The following is a 22,838-nucleotide window of genomic DNA, read 5'->3' as shown; positions in this document are numbered from 1 at the left end:
CTGCTCAAATGAGTTCTTTTTACTAGGGAGGGGAAGGGAAGTAGGTACATTGGTTAAGATTTAAGCATTTCCTTGATATATAAAATGAATCTATAAAATTATTTTGATTTTGAAAAGAAAAAAAAATGAAGATTCCACGAAGCATCAAAATACTAATCTAACCTTATTAACTTTAATAAGCAATAATTTCACTGTCCCCTCCCTACAAAAGAAGCTTATCACTCACATGGTCAATACAAGATGGCGGACGAACTGGCTGAATTCGAACTAACTCGTGTTCCTTGTGAAGCAAATGATTTCAACTCTGGAAGATGTCGGATTACACCGATGATAGCAGAAAAAATAAAAGGAAAGATAAATTCGCCGGTTCGGATCGCAGTTGAATCTGGATTTGTGCTGTGTTCATTGTGGCCTCGATCTGACGGGATCAACAAATTTTTGCAGTTCGATACACTTGTTACTCTTCGAAACAACCCAAGAGTGTGCCAGATAAACAACTCTCCTATCAAGAAGAACATATCATCCGACGACATCGTTGTTATTGAGACTTTCGAGGCCAAATCAGTTGTTATTTCTCTGTATTTGTCGAATTCAGCTGAAGATTTTGATCACGGCATGACCCAAGTTACACGTGAGAATAGAAGAGAAAGAATCTCTCGAAATTTGCTACGAGGTTTAGCAGTAATACAAGGTTGTGTTGTTGAGCCAAGAGAATGTAGAAACAGTCACAGCTCATCTAAAAAAATAAAAAAGATTATAATAATTGCCACAGACCCCCCAACTGCGTCTTCGGGGAATAACGCAGCAAAAGTAACTGATAAAACAGTGATAACTGTAAAGTCGGTAAGAAGAGGATGTTACCTAGAAAGCGAAAACACTCAGATTTTAGCAGGCCTTGATGATGCTGAGAAGGAATTACAAGAAGTTCTTAAATATCCATTCCATTATCCAGAATGCTTTCAACACCTAGGACTTGAATGCCCCAAAGGAATTTTACTTCAAGGAGCCCCAGGAGTGGGCAAGACACTTCTTGTTAAAAGTGTAACTTTTCAGTGTAATGCACAGTTGATTATACTGAATGGTGCTGATGTATTTGGACCACATCCAGGAGAGAGTGAGGAAAATCTGAGACAAAAATTTGAGATTGCAAGGTATTTGATTAATAGTGAATTATCAGGGAAGCCTGTTGAAATCCTGGAGGGGGGGGGGGGGGTAAATTTGTGATGGACTAGTGTCTTATCCAGGGAGGAGTATAATACTCCTAGTCACTTCATGCTATGGAAACTGGAATAAGCTTTAGCTGGATAGGCCATTTTCTTCTAGTGCAGAGTTTATTCTAATGCTGCTACCTTCTTTTTTAGGAATGCCTCACAGCATGATCCATGTGTTTTATTTATTGACGAACTTGATGCTTTGTGTCCAAAGAGAGGAAACAATGGCAATGAACAAGAGAACAGGATTGTTGCTCAGCTTCTAACTCTTCTTGATGGTTTGGAATCCCGAGGCAAGCTTGTCGTTATTGGAGCAACAAACAGACCTAATGCTATCGATCCTGCTTTGCGAAGACCAGGCAGACTTGACAGGGAGGTCAGAAGTAACAAAACTGATTGGCATGAAAACTATAGGCTGGAATAATCTGAACTAATAACTGATGCATGCCTCATCTTGAAACCAGGCCTGAAAATTTACATTCAAAACATTTTCATGGCAAACCTAGGGAGGGCTGCAGGCACTTATAAAACTTGATATGAACTATTTGTGGCAGGGTCAATTATTCCACAAGTCACAAAATGAGAAGTATTTTGGATGTTGGTAGATCCAGAGAGTGTTGCAGACAGTCTCGTGAAAATTCTAAAAAGACACTCCTGAGTTGTTGTTTTGCATTTTTCCAACTTCGCTAAAGCAGACACTGAGATAACTAGTTTGAAAGATCAAAACATTTGCCTTACTCTTAGTCCCTCAAGTAATTTTTCCCTTTAATTAATATCTATAAATTATCCAGCATTCTGGTAATGAGAATAATCAATGTATGGTTATTATAGGGAGAAGCTACATGTAAATCGCTTGTGAGAGGTAATGAGTCAAAGAGTCTCATCTCTTTTCTCTCTGTTGCTTCCATGCACTGTAGATTGTGATTGGAGTACCCAATGCTTTACAGCGATTATCCATTCTAGAAGCACATACAAGATCCTTCAAGTTAGCAGAGGAAGTAGATCTTTCGCATCTTGCCGAGCTGACAGTAGGTTATGTGGGAGCTGATATTGCTTCACTGTGTAGAGAAGCAGCATATGTAGCAATGAAAAGGATGCTGAACTTCAGCAGCAGTGACAGCTCAGGTATGCATTACGTTTACTCAGACTGAAATAGAAACTGAAAAGGAAAACTTTATCGACCATTTAAGCTACACAATACAATAAATATATCGGTTTACCGGCCTAATAACCCACGTGGTATGTTGGGAGGATGTGAGCAAAGTTTACAAACGTTTCGAGTATAATGTTCAGCAAATTCTCGGGACTTGGCAACAAATAAATATTTGGCATTATCTAGGTAAATTAACATATAGGTCATACAAGTGAAAGGCTCAACTTGTGTCTGATAGATATTGTCGCTAAAGTAACCATGGCAGATTTCCAGTTGGCTTTGTGTCATATTGTTCCATCCATGTACCGAGGATTGGAAGGAATGGTTGAATTTAATTCTGTTTGTTGGGAAGATATTGGGGGTCTTCAAGATGTTAAACAAGCATTGAAACAGGTACAGTTATGTTTTGTTATGTTTAATTATTTTTACCGAGTTCTTGTTGTGTCTTGTGTTAATTGGAAGTGGAGTGCGATTCACATGTCAAAAAAGATTGCTGAGTAGAAGACAGAGATCGTCATCAAAAGGAGGATGTAGTCTGGATATATCACTGAATTATCCGTACTGAGAGGGATAGATATCTTGAATAAGGAGAATTTGTGTGTTGATACTGATAAAAGCTTTTGAAGGGGGTTTATGTGGAAACAGTTTACATAAACACAAGGCAAGAGGTACAAACGCAAGGTATTATAGGCTTTGCTTGTTGAAATATAATGTAAAAACTTTGTTCATTTTTCGCGCTTTCGCGGTGCCAGGAAAGAGTTAAGGCTTAAATGGAGATTTTGAGACAGAACGCAAGGCGCGAGACTCAAGGAGACTAAATCCAAAACGCAATTCATGAACGAGAAGGGAAGAATACGAAAGCAAAATGAAGGAGAAGAACGAGAAAGGAAAAGCACGAGTCACGAAGGAGACATACGCTAAACGCAAGTAGTGAACGCAGAGGGTGAGACGCGAAGGCGAAAGACAAGACTTACAGAAGAAGTTTTTTTTTAAGAAAAATATTTTATTTTATGATTGATGTAAATAAAAATTCTTAAACACTGTCTCATTTTTAGGCGATAGAATGGCCGCTCAAATATCCACAATCGTTTGAACGTCTTGGTCTTAAGCGACCCAGGGGCGTTCTTCTGTATGGCCCTCCTGGGTGCTGTAAAACGACCCTTGTGCGTGCAGCAGCCTCTTCCTGTAAATGTACCTTCATGGCCCTCAGCTGTGCACAGTTATACTCACCTTATGTTGGAGATGCAGAACGGAAAATACGAGAGGTCAGAGGAAAGTGTGTGTTTCCAAAACGATCCGAAAAAGCTGATAATTGACGTAGCATCAGCACCGAGTCATCCTCCTCTGACAAATGGCTTATACTCAAAACGTCAGCTTCTTAAAGGACTTGACCATTTCTATCTTAAATTCGCCACGTCGTTTATCACCCTTTATCAATTTCATGGTGAAAATCAAGTGGGTGTTTCACCGGGCCCCTCAGTTTCTCTCTTTCCCCCACCCCCGTGCTGCATAACTTTTCTCATTAGAGTGCTTTACGATTTTTGTCGCAAAACAAAAATCGAAGTACACAACAGCCATTCAGAGTGCAGAAAAATACCGGAGCCCATGAGTTAAAACTAGCAAACTGCCTGAGGCGTGGGAAAAAGCGAGCGACCAAGTCACCATTATTTAGTTTTGAATGTCATTGGTTGCGGAGATGGCGCGATTACTTTTTTAGACCAATTACGTAGAGGAGTGGTTTGCGTGAACCGGCAGTCCAGGGAACTCCTTTTTCTCATTGAAGAAATCAGTTGTCCTCCTTTTTTTTTTTCGCCATTCAGGATTATCTGAAAAAACTGCTAATCCTAGCTAAATACAGAATGCATAGTCAAATGTGAGCCTGATTGAGTGATATATTAATCCTGAATTTCAACTTGTGTGCTGTTTTCCCTCAGTTATTTACCAAGGCCCGGGCGACGGCTCCGTCAATTCTGTTCCTTGATGAATTTGACGCAATCGTCGGCAAACGATCTGGGACGAGCAGTACTGGGGTAGAGGCGCGACTACTGTCAACTCTGCTGAATGAGATGGATGGTATCGGGGTATTGGCGAATATCTACCAAGCAGAGGAAGGGAAATCAAATTTTTCACTACAGACAAAAGATAGCGACTCTTGTAGCGAACAGTTGATGAGAACCGAGTTAGGATCAGTAGAGTACGGCAATGTGGAAATATCACAGAAAACTCGCAGATTGAATATTATCAGCTCTTCGACTGTGAAAGACGTTCTCGTTGTCGCAGCTACTAATCGACCTGATGCAATCGACGAGGCCCTTCTCAGACCGGGTCGAATCGATCGCATCATTTATGTGCCACCGCCAGATGTAGAGGCGAGGTTACAAATCTTAAGAGTACACACTCGTTCCAGTCCTTTAGCAGAAGACGTAGATTTGCAAGAGTTCGCCTTGAAAACCGAATTGTTCTCAGGTGCTGACCTCGAAAATCTCTGTAGAGAGGTAAGAGATTGGAGGTCTGATAATACGATAAATCTTCGAATATGATATCATCCGACAAACCTTTTAACTTCCAAGATCTGATTTGAAACTCTCTATCTTAGCTGTCCTACATTTCCTTGTAATTAGTTGGGAGAATGAAGGCACTAGACAGGAGTGTCGAAACGTTGGGTCTATAAATCGTAACTTCTTCGGTTACATTCATTAAATCTGCAAACCAGAGTAGCGTCAAACTATGTCTGATTGTCCACCTGGTTGCCGTGTGAACTTTAATATATTTTAGTTGGGAGAATTTTTCCAAATGGGACCAACACACTATATGACTGCAAGTCTCTGTTTTCTCGTAACCTTTCTGTTAGATAACGAATTAAAATCGTGGAATAAAGATAATTGATTATCTCTCCTAGGAGTTAAAAGGTTAAACCCTTTTCACTCTTAATCAGTATCATATTCTACACGCTGTTCTCTGTACATTTCCTAAGGTGCAGAAAATCAAGACCTTCTTTAGTTAGTGATCATTTGTTTCATTTTCGTGGCTTAAATGTGTGATTCAGAGGAGATATTGTAAGGAGAAATTAGATGTTAGTTACTCTTGGGGGTCAAATAGTTAAGGATAACAAAAAAACAGGAAAAACGAAAAACCAAAACATTGTGCGCCTATTTTCAATTAAGGTAACGGATTCGAAAACCTGTACAAGACGCAAAACATCTGGAGAATACGTCTTTTTTTTTTCAAATGTAAACTTTTGCTCCTCTTTGACATTTTTCCGTGAAATAAACCCGAATTTTGTCCTTCATTTTCAACCTATGCTTGTATTAATTTTGGTGACTCATTTATTTGCTTTATTTTTCCTTATTAGGCCGCTCTTTATGCTCTTGAAGATGGAGGAATGTCAGTGAGTAAGGTGGAACATAAACATTTTATTGAAGCTCTTTGTACAGTCAAACCCTCCCTTACAACCACACAGCTACACAAGTGTAAACTACTGGAGCAGAGATGAAATATAAGCGATCAATAAGGTTCCAATATAAACTGATCTTAACAAGATGTATTTGAAAAAATACATGCGCAAAAGCTGATAGATCACTACATAGAAGCATATCGAGATAACGAGACTGAAATAAAAGTAAGGTGAATTTGTGGATAGCTTAAAAGCGTGCTGCTTGTCTCGTTAGAAATGTCGCGACGAGAGCCATCGATCTCATTATGTATGCGATGTTTACAAAGTTGCTGGAAGAGGAAAGAGGAAAATTGAGGAGGCTTTAAAAAAAGCGGGAAACGAGATCGTCGATTGTGAAGACGAAATAGGGAAGAATACATATATTCTTCAAAGTAGAGGAAAACAAGTTGAAGCGGCCCGCAGAAATGTGGCAGCGGATTGTAGATGAATTGATTAAAGTTTTAATAGCTGCTGAAAAGCTTTGCTTATCCAATTTTAAAAAGGATGTCCTTCGTTTGCAATTCATCATGAAGACAAGTTCTATGTTTTTTACCACAAGAACCACTGCGTACTGGTTTTCAGTAATGATGGAAACATCCCCTAGAGCATAGGCAAACTGACGGCAGATAGGGTGAAGGGCCTAAAATTCTCTTCAGGTCTTGTTGTCGATAAGTTCAACAACTTGATTGTTTGTGACACTCAGGCCAGCCGGTTGCAGGTGTTTTACCTTGGAAGGAGAGTATCTTACAACTATTCTTGGCTTTTGGTCCCCGCAGTATGTTGCTGTTTCTAAAAATGGACATCTTTATGTTGCCGACGGGAAGGACTTTGTGTTTGTTTTGAAGTAAATAGTGCATAAAGTTGCCGGAAGCTTTCGTGAAGTTAGAAGGTGCCTCATAATTTGCGCAAAGAAAAGAAGACATGTTATCAAATCAAAGAGGGCTAAACAGGAGATCAGCTACTTAGCTGTTTTGTAAAGTGAAGGACGACGTTTGTTAAAATTTGACTACAAATGATATCAAATGTGAGAGTTGTCTATTCACAGTAACATCATCAGGGGTGTTTTTAATATTTCTGATAAGATAACTGCATATTAGGTTTACATCTTCCCTTGAAACAATAATAAAATGTTTTTGGTGCTGTAACTTCTTGAGCCTGAGGACGTTTTTTTGGTCTTTAGGAAGACATGGTATCTGAAAAGCGAAAAAAAGAAACAGTTTGTCAGTAGTGCTTAATAAATCCCTTGTAGATTGAGAGACCATTATTGCAAGTCGTTGAAAAAATCAGCAGGGCACAAGCGTAACTCTAGTTGCTGGGGTTTTTGCGCGCTCTATGATTTTAAATAATGAAGGCGGTAGACCTGCTTAAAAGAATAACTGGGGTTTATTTCAGGAATCGCAGCTGATAACAAAAGCCTTGAGATTTTCACAGGCTTGCGAGTAGCGATGGATAGAAGAAATGTTCATTATTGAGTCACAGCTGTGTAATTGCGTTCAATGTTATTCGCCTCCTCCATCAGCTGTGTCTGGTCTTTGCAGCGTGACACTTTCAAGGGTTACAATATACTCGACGGATTTAACAAAAGTTGTGCCTTCTCACTACGAAGTACACGAAAATTACCTGCGGGTTTAACTATGTTTTTAGTGTGTTGCCTTGACTGAGAAGATGGTTTATCACATCCTGCTCAGAAGAACAGATCTGGATGGCTTCCTGCAAGTCACGGCTTGTTGCTTCTGGGAATAAAGACTGCAAATGTTGCTGCAAGCTACTTCTACTTCCGTCACCAAGGTCTCCTCCCTCAGTTGTATCTTGAAATTCATCATCAGACAATTGGCGAGTTCTTCTATGTTGATTGGCAAGATGATTGCGAGCTATGTTTCGTAAGACTGCTCTTCTTTCTGCACTTAGCAGAGGAGCTCCTCCGTGGGAAGTGAACTTTAGGAGAATCACAATCAGGCATATGCCAACGATTATAACCACCACATAATACCTACAAACGATCAAGCAATCCGTTAGCAAGACAGTGAAGAATGAATAATTTTTTATCCTTACGTGATTCATCGTTAAGTTAGGTGATGCATGATCTGCTATATTGCCCTATTTTTTTTTGGCGAGGTAAGCATCTATCAAAGTTTTTGTATTCAAATATAGGGTGATTATTTGTCCGCTTTCTAGATACCTCATGTAATGAAATCCGAAACTACAGTAGAGATTCGGAAACGTTCATTACGTTAGAACTTGTTAATTAAAAAAAACGGTGATAGAAAATGGTTTGATTGACTAGTTTTCATTAAATATTTGAGGTGTGTACGTTCGAGAATGTGTAATCATATGAAGAGCAAAAATGGAAACTGCAAACGTCTTTTGAGTTCACAAATAGTTTATTACCAGAGGATATTCACAGGCTGTAGAAATTTAACAAAGTTCAGTTACTTTTAGCCAAAGTAGTTTATTTGAGATTTCAAATCTTTGATAATCATAATTTACGACACTCCTTGAGATCGAGAATTGTACATTCGTCCTATGAGGAACAATTGTTATCTTCGATCGAATTGAGATTCTTTGGAAATGAAATGGAAATAGATCGTGTGATCGTACACAATGGAGTGACTAAATATGTGTTAGCCATAGTGAGAAGACATTTTTGCTTTGGCAGCATTAAGATCGAAGCCTTTCGGTTTTATGCAGTCAACTCTCAATACTCCTGGTATACAATTTTACAATCTGTCACTGCAATTGTAAGCATGCCAACATTTGAAAAACAAACTAAGAGTCTATGGGATGGGATTACTCATCGATCCAGTTCCATGCTAATTTGTCTTGATGACATACAGTACTGTCCGAAGCTCTCTGAGCGATGGAGGACCCCCAAAGTTTTCCGTAGTTCACGGAGTGTTTTCTTTTCCCTAGTGAAGGTGATCTTTTCCAGTTGATCACTAATTAGCCATACGTCGACTTCTGCTTCTATTTCCTTGCCCTGCTGCCTCCTGGCTCAAATTGAAATCAACCAAAACATACCAAGGTTTGTCCATGTATTCCATCTTTTAATGTTCTGACCCTTCTTCCACTAAAGCTTGTTTGGTAAAAACTTGTTTACTCTGTTGAAATCATCCTAGCATTCGAACCGAATTGACAAACTCTGACAAACTCGAAAATTCAACTTCACTCGAGAGTATCGAAAACTTTGCTTCTGTAGACATGAGCAGTTTCGTTCTTAGTTGAGATGGCGACTCTCTGTACTGAGTTAAGCACTACCGACTAATGGTTCAAATTTAAGGTCATTTTAAAATTTTGTTACTGCTCTAGACTCTTTACTACAGGAACCGGCTGCACCTCCGCCGAGATTCCGGCTTTTGTTAACGAATAGTTAACCATTTCGAGAAACATTTCCACAAGTCCGGTGAAAGCAGGTGTGACCAGCGAGGGACTCTATAGTTGAACAATACCCACTAATGATTCAAATTTAGGTCTTTTTGAAATTTTGGGAGTCGTGAATTCAGCAACCGGCTGTTATCAAAGATTTCAAATCTGTCAACAAATAATCAACAACCATTTCGAATTCCTCTTGACGATAGCACTGGCACCAACCTACCCTTCTTTCCACTTGGTTGCCCTCCTCCCGCCCCCCCCTTTCCCCCCCTTATCCCTTCCTCTGTGCCTCACACGAATACCGAGTTCATGTGACTGAAATTTCAGAAGCCTTCGAGCAGGCCATCATTGGCTCTGGAACAAGTGCGGGTAGGCGATGTGAGCGTGCTTACTTATGAGGGGTTTGCGAGGGTATTGCCACTATTGGCTCGTAGCGCTGAGAACCTTCACGCTGGTTAGAATTTTATATGAGCGGTAAATGTCTGAGGCCAAACCACATAAACTAACAACAGCTGAACTAAGTGTGTACCATTCTCTTTTTATCCAGCTCCATAGGTCACTCGTAGTTTCCTTGGAGAAAAATCTCTTAAAAGCATCCCTGAGTGTGTTGATTTGATCCTCGCTGTCCACAGTGACGCACAAACCATACGTGTCGCAGTAACCTTGGTGACACTTACAAGTGCTGCCGGGACGTTTAACGATGACTCGACCCAGGAAATGCTGAACGGATATGCAAACTCCCTAAGAGTCACACAGAAAAATGCAATATTAAGGTTGCTTGTAACATTTGTAGTAGAAGTCTGAGAGCAGGATCACTATTAATAACAACGTTGTTCCTTACATAACTGCTGTTACAGCAGACATGGCACATTTCTTCTCTGTTCTGATGACATTCACACTCGTTGGTCCCATACAGTGCACATATTGAACCAATGCAGGCACCCTCCTGACACGTGTTCGACCCTGCATTGCATGTTACATTGTAAGGTTTTAACTCAGCCTGGGGACAACGCCCATTCTGACCAGTAGGAGAAGTTGAAGAACATAACTCTTTACATCCTGACATCAATATATATATCTCCTATGAGACTAACTTAACAATCAAGAGTTTCTTTTATATTGTTCTTTTATGTTAATTGGTTTATTCAGCTGTGAGATACTGTGAGGGGAAACTGGGTGCTAGTCACTCCGTGAAGTTAAAAGGTTAAGGAGAAGCATACTCAAGAAACAATTTGATTTTGATCTTTTCCATTTAAAGTCATCCGTAGAAGAGGGAAACTTTGTTACGTCAAAGCTAAGCGGCCAGGTTGCTAAGTGAGATTTAAAACGGCGGCGTTCATGTTCGAATTCTTAGCGCACGTTTTAGACAGTTTTTGAGAGAAGTTAGGTTACTGCTTGAATCTCATGACGCGCACGATATCACCATTTCTTATGTTCTTAATGGCGGAGAGGAAAAATGATTCAGTTTTAGAGTGTACTTGTCCTGTCATTAGAAATTTCTGTCCTTGCCCATTGCTCATTAACATTTGGAGCAAAAATTGGTGATTGAAAATTACTAGTGAATGGATTGTGATCACGGTGAATAGGATCTTTTTTAAAAAACCCTTGTCTAAAGTATGACTTTTAGCATAACTAATGGCATTGATCAATTTTGATGAGAGTGAGTCGTTCATTAATTATTAATCCAACCTAATTTAATCAAAGGATATTCGCAAATAGAAATTTTACTGCATTCTGTTTCGGCTTGACAAACGAGTCCTTGAGATGCTGAGATAAAAGTACAATCCTCTGTGCAACATTTTCCTGCCACGTTACTGAAACATAAACAACAATTAACGTAAAACTCAAAAATTCGTAAACCCTAGAAAAACTCATGAAATGTTGTTGTGTTTCTAAATTCAAAAGACAACCAGGCGTAAGAAAACAAAACTGCAAACAGTAATGGTGATTAGTTTGTGATTTTGAGGTTTGCCGGCGTTTCCTGAACTTTTGGTGACTGATGTGTCAGAATCAAATCCGGAGGCGTTCACGGTTTTCTGAGTTTCCTAGTAATAACTTGCTGAGATGGCAGTTCTGCCCCTCCCAGTTCCGTCTTTTCGTAGAACAATTTTCATTACTGGGGTAATCTTCTCCTTCTTTGAAACTATCACATTTGTATTTAAGACTTAAGTGTACGGCTCTTAAAAAGTAGTTATTGTCCGTAAATGAATTGTTTAAAAATTTCGCTGTGTACCTGGGTGGCTTAAATTTTTTCATCCATGGCTCAGAGAAGAGATAGAAAACGAATTCTATTCGTCATGATAACGTTATACGAACAGGTTACCACATGACACATACCTACATTGTTTCCCCGGCTGGATTGTACATCCAGGTACTTTCAAGGCGTCATTTCGTGCCACACAACACTTGTCGACTATGGGGCATTCTTCTGGACTTCCACAGTCACAATCTTCATTCTCTTCTACGATTTTATTGCCACAATACGACCCGTTATTATGAGCTTGAAAACAAAACATGAAGATTTACTTAGGCCTGCCAGTTGCATGAAAATAATTTAACCGGGATTAACCCTCCAGTGGTTTTATGGCGCTCTCTTATCAAGTCACGAAAGAGAGGGTTGTTATCACTTATAACTATCACTTTGTGTCAGTACCCTTAAAGACTGCTCTCCGTTCCCTTCTCTTTTTCCTTCTTCCTCTCCCTTAACCCCCCCCCCCCCCCCTTCAGTGACATACTGTCGATAGAATATTCTGGCAAAAAGATGACGTAACATTTTTCGAGCTTGAAATGTACATGCGTGACAGACGAAACAGAAAAAAATGCCCTCAAGGACAAAGGACTGTAAGTTTAATCCCAGCATTTCAAAGGCTAAACTGATTTTCAATTTGATTTCGCGACGAGTTTTTCTTGACTTAGAAAGCTCACCGATAAAACATTGTGGTCCTCTAAAAGAGATAATAGAAGACATATCGTGCTTGCTACAGGAAGAGAACAGATAATTGTTGGGTTCATTTCCGTCGGTTGCTTTTGGATACATGATGAAGTTACCCGCTTTTCCTCCTGGGGAGCATTGGGCCGTAGCTGGATCATGCTATGGAAAAAAAAAATTCAAGACCAACATGGGAATAAATATCTTATTTCAGATAAAAATGCAGCCGCTTACCTTAGAGTGACAGACCTCTCACCTGTTGGTGGATGAGACAAACTCCTGATCGAGAGGTCCTGGTGCGAGTCCTGGTCGGGGTGATTACACTTCGTTCGTGCTTGAGTGCCCCTTGTCTACATGGTCTACCCAAGGTCATATACAATAAAAAAAGCGTCATATTTACCTCAGATCCAAAGCCGTGACCCAATTCGTGCGCTACTGTAATAACTGAGGCCTTCCTCGGTACTCGAGCTCCATAGTTTAATAGCGTTACTACTGCTGTATTTAGGTACATTGCCTCTTCATTTTCATCAAAGAACATCCTCGTGGAGCATATACCTCCGGAGCTCATGTGATCAGAGTCCGCAATCCACGCTAGCCCCAGAGCCCCGCCGGGGAAGTCTCTGTTTGTGAAGAGCAAAGCTAGGCAGTAGTCGTCATGATCAATCTCGCTCCATTTGATAAGGTATGACATCATACTGATATCCTCTGGGCTTTCCAAAGAACCTGCAACAGTCACGGATATTTTAAAATTGACAGACAGTGTGAGAAGAGGACCGATGATAATTAAAGAAGAGAACGTCAGCCTTTCAGGAAACGAGCCACCTGAATGAACAACTAAGGAGGGAAAGCAAATAATGTCTACCCCTGGTTTTTCAACTTCCAATTTTGTCACTTGCCTCACTTTTCCAAAGGCGAGCTCAGTGCTGTTAGGGTTTCAGCGCGAATTCTTTCCCCTAAATCTGTATAAAAATATGAGAGTTTGAAACTGGAAATGCAGGAAATGAGAGCTCACCTTTAACATTTGTCACGTGATTGAAACTGTTTCGATGAATGGGCATTAGAGTGAGGCAGTTTGGAACACCGCAAAATTCGCCAGATTTTTCAAATCAAACGGAGTAAAGGTATTCTCTTTGATAAAATGTCATCAAGGTAGATTTTAGACTCAAAGTACTATTATCACCTTCCGCTTGCGCATCTTTAAACACAGTGACAGCGTCTACGACAAATCCAATTCCATCTCCAGGCCCGCCATCTTGGTTGAAGTCTGTTCCCCTGAATATCTTATCAGCCATTGCCACGTGATACACCATCTCTGCTACTGTGACTCTTTCAGAACCCGAGCCCACTTCCTTAAAGAATATATGGTCTGCGGCAAGGTAAACAGTACATGTTTTGAGATTGGAGCTGCTGGGGTCGCTGTGGCGAACTCGTTTACTAGTAACCTGTAACATAAACGAATTTGAGAAAAACTGGTGATTGCTCAATACTGGGGATAATTTATTCTATCGAAATAGTGTCGATGCGATTGTTTCATATTTATATACCTATCTCACCTGGCTCTTCAATTTTTTAAGATCTTTAAAGCGGGCCATTTTTCTTTCGATTTTGGAGAAATTAAACTTGACACTTGTGGCGGGGAAAATGATTGAATGAAAGGATGTCTTGAAGTGAGTATACCGTTCGATAGGCTCCAAATGAAAAGTTTCACCAAATGCAAAGAAACTTCCATCAAATCGTCCGTTTATCAAGTGACCCATGACAAAGGAATTCGCATCTCCTAAATAGAGGAGAGAAAAGAAGCCAGAAAAACAACCTATAACTATGTAATAGCAATTGTGAATTCTTGCAAGTTATTTTGACAATATAACCGAGTTTGCTGTAGCAGAAACTGTAATATTGCCAACCGACAACCCAGCAATTTAACGCTTTATTTCATGCTCTGAAAATATCCTATATCAATATTTTTCATAAAAAAATATGACACTTTTTGCAAATCACGTCACAAAAGAGGAAAATATATTCCTAAAGATTTTTTCCGTTACGAAAGAGTATGCACACTGAATTGTTACCTTTCACGGTTCCAGTGTAAGCCGTCCTTGGATCGTAATCACTTGTGCGCTCTGAGCTCTGCGTCAGGACTCGAAACTTCGCAGTTTTTGTGAACAATCTCTGGTGCTGATTAAGCGATAGCTGGAAGTTTCTTTGGATGGAAATTTAGTCGCAAAAACAAACTTTCATGACCAGAGAGTGCTTAAGTTAATAGAAATATCGTAAACTTTGAAAGACTCGTGAACAAGAATTCAATTATATTAAGAGTTGGTGTTTCTTTTAGACTGCAAAGTGCAGCATCCGTTTGTTTACAAATAAGTGTAAACTATTACTTTGTAAGAATTGCGATATGATACCTCTGAAACGCCCAGAAGTTGATTGCGACGGCAGAATTTTTCGAGGAATTTAGCACCTCTAGGTGCTGTTTATGCACATCAGTTGCATCGTAATCTATGGCCTCGTAATATCTGACATTTTGAGCGATGATCTCTGTTAAGGACAATAAAAACTGAAAGTTAATGTTTTTGTGACAAGCTCTCGACTTATACGCCGAAAACTTAAACCTTTGAACATTATGGAGATCGACCATTAAATTCTTCAGAGAAAGAGGACAGAAAGCCAACTGGAAAAAAGTTAAGGCTTTTGAAAAAAGATAGAGGAAAAAGAACTTATAAATGATCTTTGATAAGTTGTTGTAATAGATTGAACACAATTTTCAAAACAAGTTATTTTCCTGGATTCATTTTCACAATCGCGTACCTTTGACGTAAGCATCTTGGATTCCTGTTGCTGAAGAGACTAAAATTAAGTTTAAAATCCAACAGGAAGCAGTCAATTGTAATTTGTTGTCGAACATGGACATTTTTTTGTATGCACTGGATTTGATTTTTCAACCGACCCGTTGTTTGCTCTGTGCGTTTTCTTTAATCGATAGAGAATCTCGGCAGACGATCGACAAGAGATTGGAGAGGAGGAGCAGTCAGTCAGCAGAGGTCAGCGGACATAAGCAATAACTTGAGTGGTTCCAAAGCAATATGGTGGAGGTAGATAGAGATTATATTTTCCTAACCCTTGATCACGAATCTTTCCTCATAGATCAGGTGGATGACACGAAAAAAAAGTTCGTTGCAGAAGGTCTTTGTTTCTTTGTAATGCGTTTAATATGTAACTCGTGTCTATGAATGTATTTTATGATTTTGTTGTTATTTACACAGCCATCGGCTGTGAATGTAACTACTGCCATTTATGTAGATTCTTAGGCAAGACTGCAGTTTCGATTCTTTCTGAATCTCGTCAGTTGCCTCCTAAGAGCGAATTCGTCACGGAGGAATGACAGGAGTCGCGCAGGCCCGTAAACGCTTTTTTACTTTCGAAAGAACGGCAGGAGACAGTAAATCCTCATCATATTCCACTTATAATCACCTCACCTCGCAGCCAACAAAGATGTTCACTCGACCGCGACATGATACAAATGACTCACTTTTTGTATTACTTTTTGTATCATAGATCTACTCAGAAATTATCACATCTTCAACCCGGCCAACACATGGTCCGGTGCATCCTTCATTGTAAGTTAGATGACTCTGTGAAATGTGGAGCAGTAGTTACTGTTTGTAGTTCCTACCTATAAAACCCATGGCGGAGAAAAAAGACTGGAGCAAGTTATCGACAAAGGAGCTGTTGGAAATGCTACAAAGACAAGAAAATCTTGTTAATAAGTGGGTCTTCCATTTCTTCTCATTTCCCAGAATTTTAAATGCATGGTCATAGACTTTCCACCTAAATGGCTCATTATTTTCATCTATTTGTACTTGCAATTTTAATACAGGAAGTTCTTGCAAAGCCTACCTGACAAAGGCAAGAAGGTAATCGAGACAGTCAAACGACTCAAGGATCTGATTTCTCAGAGGGAAAAGTTAGAACTTCAAGATATTGATGCACAGTTTGAGAAGTTGACAGTGTCACAGCCTGTCCAAAAAACAAGAGTTGATTTGTTAGACAGTGATGATAGTGATGATAATGATAGAATGCTGTCAGGCTCCGATCACCAAGACACTGCTAATGTAAATAAGCAATCAAGTGGGAGTCAACATGAGGAAGCAATGGATTCAAAGTCTTCAAGTGGAAGAACATGGGATTACAAGTCAGCTGCAACACCTGCAACATATAAGTTTGAGGTAACAGGAAGACTCTGCCTTCATTTATTGCACTGAGATCAACATGTGTTCAAGAGGCAATTATGCACAGGCTGAAGATGAGCTGTTGCTGTATGTGTCTCACTTCTTTGATTAAACAGGCCAAGGATAGCTACAGGAAAGGAAGGGTCTGGAAATGGTATTTACCCATGTTTAGATGCAAGGGTGTCACTGAGGCTCAGAATGAAACTAATTCTTTTTTTTTGTTTCAAAAATACTTGAACTTGTGCAGGACAAAGGAGGAGATCCATAAAATGAATATTTGTTCAGATAATACTCAAAATCTAATGTGCAGTTCCTATTCCTCATTCTAAAAGTTCTTTCTCCACAGATAGCAAAGCCAATTTCGTTAGAAGAATCCTTTAAACTTCAACAAGAACAAGAGAAAAGACGAAAGGTGTGAATTACACACACAATAACAAATGCGTTACTAGCACACAATCAGGTTTCATTTTAGACTCTACTTTGAGTGTATCATGACAATTTTGTAGCAGTATAACTAAACTCACATTCCAAATCAAATATTTCAATCAACTAATCTGAGGTAAATACTAACTAAAGGCTTTTTAGAAGCGGCTAAATGAACCAAGTGTGAACTCAGCATGTAACACATAGTTGAAATTTGTAACACATAGTTGAAATTTGGTGGGCATAATGGTTATAAGTATAAATCTACAAATGTTCCATTACAAATGCTGTAGCCTGATAGGTTATGTTACTGGCAGTCTATTCTGTGATTCATAGATAACCTAACATAGTCTGCTCACAAACAAAAACATGCACAAAAGCACAAGCTTGTCTTGGTTCGAAGTTTTGAAGGATCAGTTGATTTATACTGAAACAGTTCTATTACTTGCTCTTAATTTCTGTGATGGTTTGTCCTGACTCTTCACTCATCTACTACAGTGAAACAGAAATGTCAAGCTCATGATCAAATTGATAAATAGAAGCCTAAAGCTTACAACCTTTAGTTAAATATTCTGAACTCTGAAATGAAAATTATTCTGCCATTACCCAATAATATTTGCTTATTTGTAGGATCTTCAAGCTCAACAAGCAACAATGAAGCTTAGAGAACAAAGCTATCAGGTTGGAACATACCACTCAACGCAAGTTTCAAATCCTCTTCAGTATCCTTTATTGCTGCTTCTTTCAACATGACAGGAAAAATTTTGTGTTAAATTTAACTACTGTACACACAAATTAATTATCAGGAGATGCCAGGGGATGTGTACAAGAAGCAGATTCTTGTTACTCAGAAGCTCCTTAGGAAAAACTGAGTAACAGGTTGTTTGTGTTCCTTTACAAATTACAGTCAATCTTGACTCTTGAAGCACTTGTGAATATAAGTTTTCACACTTAAATTTAAAGAATTACACGTTGTTGAAAAGCATGTGAAACACTATTTGAAAGGGATCTCATTTATTACATGCTCTTCAAATGCTTTTCATATGCATTTCAAATGCATCATTATGACATTTTGATGTAAAATAAGTGTAGAAGCTGTTTGAGGACTGTGCCTAGACTCTACCATTTGGAGGGCCCAAGTACTTTCAGACATGCCTCCTGTTTTCCTACTTTTAAAATAGGTCTTGAAGGCATTAATCTTGCTTGCACAGACAGAACACTGCTGAGCTTGAATTGCTCAACTTGGATTGTTTCATTTAAATACAGGATAGACATTATTTGTACATGTTAAATATCTTTCAAAAACTTAACTATATGTACAAGATATCAAGAAACAGTTCTGGAGAATCACTCAAGTGATGACAGTGACCCTGAAGAATATAATGCAAGGCCCTTTAAAATGGACAGTGAGGATGATGGTGACTAAAGAAACCATAGAAAACTATGTATCACTGTAAGCTTATAAAGTATATATTATGTAAATAACAATTTTTTTTTTACAGATTTTGTTTTGGTAGTTATTTGCTTTGCTGAATTACCAGCAAAACAAACTGTACAGCATCACTCAGTAGACAATAAGCTAATGAAGCTTTTTTTCGATATTCATATTGGTTCCTGAGAAAATCTATCTAAAGCAAAATATGCAAATCAAGATCCCAGATGAAAGCCCACAGCTAAAATCAACACTCTGCTGGAGGCCTTTCCAATAGTGACACCTTTTGCTCTTTGAACAGGTTCCCCTAGAACATTCTTCCAGTCATATAATGCATTATTTTTTAGATGTCACATTTTTTCAGAAAATTAAACTTAACTACTTCCTCTTACTAAAGAGCAAAAATTTTCTTTCCTGTACACAGGCATAAGAAATTTTTAGGTCTTTGAATAGAATTCCTGAAAAGTCAATAGTCCCCAAATTTGTTAAAGTTCACATGCTCATGGCACCACTTCTTGTCATGTTCCCAGAATCAGCTTCTGTTTCTGGTATTGCTTTTCCTTCCATACTTGGTTCCTCTATCTTTGTGCTTGATGGCGGCTTTCTGATTGGCTTTTTACTGTTTCCAGCAATTATTAGACTTCCAGGAACATTTACATAAAGACGTACCCTGAACAAATTCATGAAAAACAAGCTTACATCATGGATGCAGTAAATGAAACAACTGTTGCAGATAGAGTAACCACATAGAAAGAGAATTAAACAAAAAACATGAAACATTTAACTAAATGACATGTTAACCCTTAACTCCCAAGATCTGATCGTTAATTCTCCCCTCAAGCTGCTTGACATTTCCTTGTAAATTAGTTACAAGAGTTTGGTGTTAGATCAAGATAACAACTTTTACTTGATAAGAGTGTTCTCATTACTTGTTTGCTAGATAATGTATGGACTTCATACTAAGGGAGAAGTTACATGTTAATCACTTTTGGGAGTTAAAGGGTTAAATAACTCTCTTTGAAATAATGGCACTTATTAAGTTCTGTTATCAATAATTGAGTTTATCAGCTTATGTTAGCAGCAATGTTTTTTTTTGTTACCTGAGAGCTGTAGGAAACATACAAAAAATATCATAAAAGGTTTAGCATCACAGTGATATTTATTAGAAGTAATGTTTACGTATTCATAATTTCATTAAATTTTAATTTAAAAAACAAACTACTACCTTAGTTTGTGGTATTATTGAACTTGTACATATAATTTGTTTGATTACCTGCTTTGTGTTCATCTCATGAACTGTACTTGAAAAATAAAATACTCTCAAATGAGGCAGATATTTTATATGTTATGCAAAAGAAAAATTAGGAAATAAGGATTGCAATTTAATGAAATTTTGGAATAATACAGGTTAAAAATTACTTTAAAATTAGCAAGCAGATTCATGATGAGTAACAAGAGAGCAATTAATTATGATTACAAAACAATATTAAAATATTGATAAAAATTACTTTAACTGCATGCAAGAAGAAGAAGCTGTAAGATGGCTCTCCTAGGTAGTAAAGGGTAGTCATTAGTCGAGTGTTCATGGGAATTAATAAGACCATATACTAACAAAGAGGTTGATTGCAAGATCAGACAAATGCAGGTTTTCCTTTCTTGTTAAATTGAGAAACAGGAGGAGACACAAGTGTGTCTACATTGGGACACTGGTACTCATCTTTCACCCTAGGCACAAAAAATGAAGAAAAATCGAAGAGGTTTAATCATTTTTTTTTAAGTTCATTTTTTTATCTGTGTTTAAAGAAAAATTATTTTGATTTAGATCAATTTTAGTTAGGACCAATATAGAACAGGATTGGATTTGCATAAATCATACAGTTTAGTATTAAAATTCTATTGAATTTCTTTCAAATTAACTTTTATTTGCATGTAATAGATTTTTATTCATAATAAACCAACACTCAAGAAGAAAATTCCACATAAAATTACTTCAAAAAGGTTTTTGACTGAAAAAGATGACTAGAGAATATCAACAGGAGACAACCCTTCTAGAGAGGGGACATCATACGGTCTAAACCTTGCATTTAAATGAGAGAGGCAGTATTAGTCACTGTTATACACTTGCACATCATTGTGATTTGTAATTTTCAATACACCTAGGATACCACACCTGTCTTTCAGTTCTTCAACAAGATATGCAAACTTTCTGTACTGCAATGCACCAAATTCCTTAAAGATAAGTCAAATCGACATTTTACTCAACACTACGCTACTTAAGTAGATCTAGTTTAATCCATGATGGTAATTCCACCAGTCATCAAGCTTCAAAAACAATTTTAAATTACCATATGCTGACTTGTGTTACTTTTTTTCTCCAGCAATCCAAATTATGATACAAATATTTCTCTGAGCTCTCTCCTCCCATGATTTCTCATGTGTGAATGGGGGGAGGGGGGGAAGAGCTCAAATGAAAATATAAAAAGGGTTTTAATTTAGTTGGATTGTTTTCATTCTCCCTCCCCTCCCCCCCTTTTTTTTTGTTTTGGTGCCAATGGATTTAAGGATATATTTTGCTACCAAATGGAAATTAATTCTATTGTTTAGTACCTTGGTTTCAAATCTTGCATGTTCATACATATCTGCAACTTCTCTGATTGTGTCATCTCCACCACGTATTATATTGTTTGGTGGCCCCTGTAAAGACTTGAGGTGTTCTCTGATGGACTGTTTCTTCTTGCGGCTGTACTTGAAGTCAATAGTGCATAAAAGATCATCTGTGGTAGAGAAATATATTGAGAAAAATTACATTGCTTTTGAAAGTCAAAGCTGCTTGTATATCTTAAGAAGTGACAAGGTATTAATAAGAAATAAAACAAGAAAACTGGTACATTTTGCAGACCTAGTTCTGTCATCTTATCCATGGCTTTCATTCTGTATTTATAGCTTCTGGTGTATTGATCTGTTAAGAATAAAATGGCTGATCAGGAAGATGCATGCACGATGAAGCATTAATGAATCTCCTTTACACAAATCACCCTTAGTATAAAGCTTAACAGTCCCTAGAGAAACCTCATTCAAAATGGATGAGGCTCATAATTGAGAGGAATCACCAAAGGGTGTTGATGCTTTGCAATGCAAGGCTTTCCAATTGACCTTATCCAGAAATGAAATCATGAGATGGCAATGCATCCAAGGCTAACAGTAGCAGTGAGGTTTCTACTACAATATCTCCTGTTTCTACTCTTGCAAGAGAGTTTGAGTAAGTTTAGGCCAATAATTTTAGGAACCTATGATTTGTGCTTAAGCCATCTGAGTGAGAATATGTCTGACAGGCACAGTACATATGCGAAGGCCTGAAATTGGGGTTATAGTCCACTAAACCCATGCAGATTGATGATTGTTGGTGCCAGAATTTTCTTGAAACAAAAAATAGCATTTACAGCCTGTAAAAAAAGAATATCTACACAATATTCATGGTACTAACCTGACGGAGAATCAAAGTTGGATGTACCATCTGCGGGTTTGTTGAATTGTTCCGATAACATCCTAGGTTCCATTCTTAACTGGGAAATTCTTTGCAAATGAGCAGTAATCTCTCTTCCCAAATTCTGAGGAGAAAAATTCAATTTTATTTTGGTTTTTTTAAGTGTGACCAACATCTAGTTTCTCCAAACGATTAAACTGCTGAATCATTCATTTTAGATAATGAGAATAATGGAAATGATTATCAACCGACAAAGCCCTTGATTGTTAAACAAATTATCCTTGTCAGCACCTTAGGAAATCTGTAGATAATAGTATGGAAACTGTGCATACCGATGTTAGGGTGTAAAAGGTTAGAGAACCAATTAGCAAAGCTGAGGTTGCAATCCAGTTCATTAGTGAATATTAGCATGTTAATGTTGCTAATAATGACGTATATGTATTATCATTTATCTCAGAAGGGTCTCAAATCCAAAGTAGATTCCACCATTTCAATGGCAGACTGCCGGTCCAGTCTCCTTTAGGTGGTGAGGTGGTCTGATTATGTGTCACTTTCTGAAGCATTATTCTTCTCTGTGTTTGGTTGGTTTTAAACAACTGTAATTGACCCATTTCAAAGACTTATTGTCCAACATCACCAAAGATCACTGTACTGTAGCTTACCCTGGGTGCATCACTACCAACAGGGGAGTGTGGTCCTCTTTTTGAAAGTAGCAACATCCTCAGCATTTGCCGCTTCACAATTATCGCAATGAGCAGTACAACCTTTGTAAATTTAAAAAAAGAGTAAAAAATGAAAATCTGATTTTATTGAAGGTCGAGGGGATACCATATGATACCATTTTAACCAACATACCGATAAGGTGAAAATAATAGTCATCACAAGCCCAACACCACCAAGGTTTTTCAGCAGTTTGGCATCGTAACTGCTCACAGGATCCGCCATGTTCAATCTTCACTTCACGCCTTTAAACGGCTTAAGACAAATCTCCAAGTTCTTTTGAAAAACTTTGCAAATAGTTTGAACTATAATTAGCTCAAAATTTTAAGCATCGCGATGACTACTCATGTAAATCACCAAATTTCAGCTAAATAAGAATGCTTAGCTGGGAAGCTCCTGAGAAGTAACTTTCATCAGAGTAACTCGCCCGCGATACTGTATGTTACGGGCAGCGG

General features: G+C 38.2%; 4 protein-coding genes across 8 annotated transcripts; 2 read left to right on the top strand and 2 right to left on the bottom strand.

The window, feature by feature from the left end:
• The first annotated feature begins 46 nt into the window (after positions 1-46).
• Positions 47-6,942, top strand: LOC113672760 (ATPase family gene 2 protein homolog B). Its single transcript, XM_027189099.2, has 7 exons — positions 47-1,151; positions 1,362-1,587; positions 2,129-2,336; positions 2,603-2,757; positions 3,420-3,629; positions 4,299-4,859; positions 5,717-6,942. The coding sequence occupies exons 1-7, from the start codon at positions 241-243 to the stop codon at positions 5,855-5,857; spliced, it is 2,412 nt and encodes an 803-aa protein (XP_027044900.2). The 5' UTR covers positions 47-240; the 3' UTR covers positions 5,858-6,942.
• On the bottom strand, positions 6,819-15,121 carry LOC113672703 (disintegrin and metalloproteinase domain-containing protein 10). The gene is made up of 13 exons (XM_089203116.1): positions 14,904-15,121; positions 14,501-14,633; positions 14,165-14,295; positions 13,649-13,872; positions 13,276-13,537; positions 12,496-12,818; positions 12,092-12,257; positions 11,504-11,666; positions 10,876-10,980; positions 10,008-10,191; positions 9,696-9,907; positions 7,418-7,787; positions 6,819-6,990 (listed from the first exon to the last, which is right to left on the bottom strand). The coding sequence occupies exons 1-12, from the start codon at positions 15,004-15,006 to the stop codon at positions 7,430-7,432; spliced, it is 2,364 nt and encodes a 787-aa protein (XP_089059242.1). The 5' UTR covers positions 15,007-15,121; the 3' UTR covers positions 6,819-6,990; positions 7,418-7,429.
• Positions 15,122-15,233: 112 nt separating this feature from the next.
• On the top strand, positions 15,234-19,540 carry LOC113672699 (uncharacterized). Of its 2 annotated transcripts, XM_089203123.1 has the most exons (6): positions 15,234-15,278; positions 15,651-15,712; positions 15,973-16,321; positions 16,671-16,736; positions 17,378-17,469; positions 18,071-19,540. In XM_089203123.1, the coding sequence occupies exons 1-6, from the start codon at positions 15,249-15,251 to the stop codon at positions 18,171-18,173; spliced, it is 702 nt and encodes a 233-aa protein (XP_089059249.1). In that variant the 5' UTR covers positions 15,234-15,248; the 3' UTR covers positions 18,174-19,540. The 2 variants fall into 2 exon arrangements, with proteins under 2 accessions (XP_089059249.1, XP_027044829.2); XM_027189028.2 differs by lacking the exon at positions 15,234-15,278 and having other exon boundaries at positions 15,652-15,862.
• Positions 17,454-22,836, bottom strand: LOC113672627 (lipid transport auxiliary protein 1). Of its 4 annotated transcripts, none has more exons than XR_016185672.1 (8): positions 22,519-22,836; positions 22,326-22,427; positions 21,664-21,787; positions 21,079-21,138; positions 20,787-20,953; positions 20,350-20,408; positions 19,453-19,904; positions 17,454-18,849 (listed from the first exon to the last, which is right to left on the bottom strand). XR_016185672.1 is itself a non-coding variant. In XM_089203122.1 (8 exons), exons 1-7 carry the CDS (start codon positions 22,606-22,608, stop codon positions 19,811-19,813), a joined length of 696 nt encoding a protein of 231 aa, XP_089059248.1. In that variant the 5' UTR covers positions 22,609-22,836; the 3' UTR covers positions 17,454-18,849; positions 19,792-19,810. The 4 variants fall into 4 exon arrangements, 3 of the variants coding, with proteins under 3 accessions (XP_089059248.1, XP_089059247.1, XP_089059246.1); XM_089203122.1 differs by having other exon boundaries at positions 19,792-19,904; XM_089203121.1 differs by having other exon boundaries at positions 17,454-19,904.
• Between the last annotated feature and the right edge of the window lie 2 nt (positions 22,837-22,838).

The sequence above is a fragment of the Pocillopora damicornis genome, chromosome 4 (assembly GCF_964200805.1).
Source record: "Pocillopora damicornis chromosome 4, jaPocDami1.2, whole genome shotgun sequence".
NCBI lineage: Eukaryota > Metazoa > Cnidaria > Anthozoa > Scleractinia > Pocilloporidae > Pocillopora > Pocillopora damicornis.
This window is presented reverse-complemented; position numbering and strand designations above follow the sequence as displayed.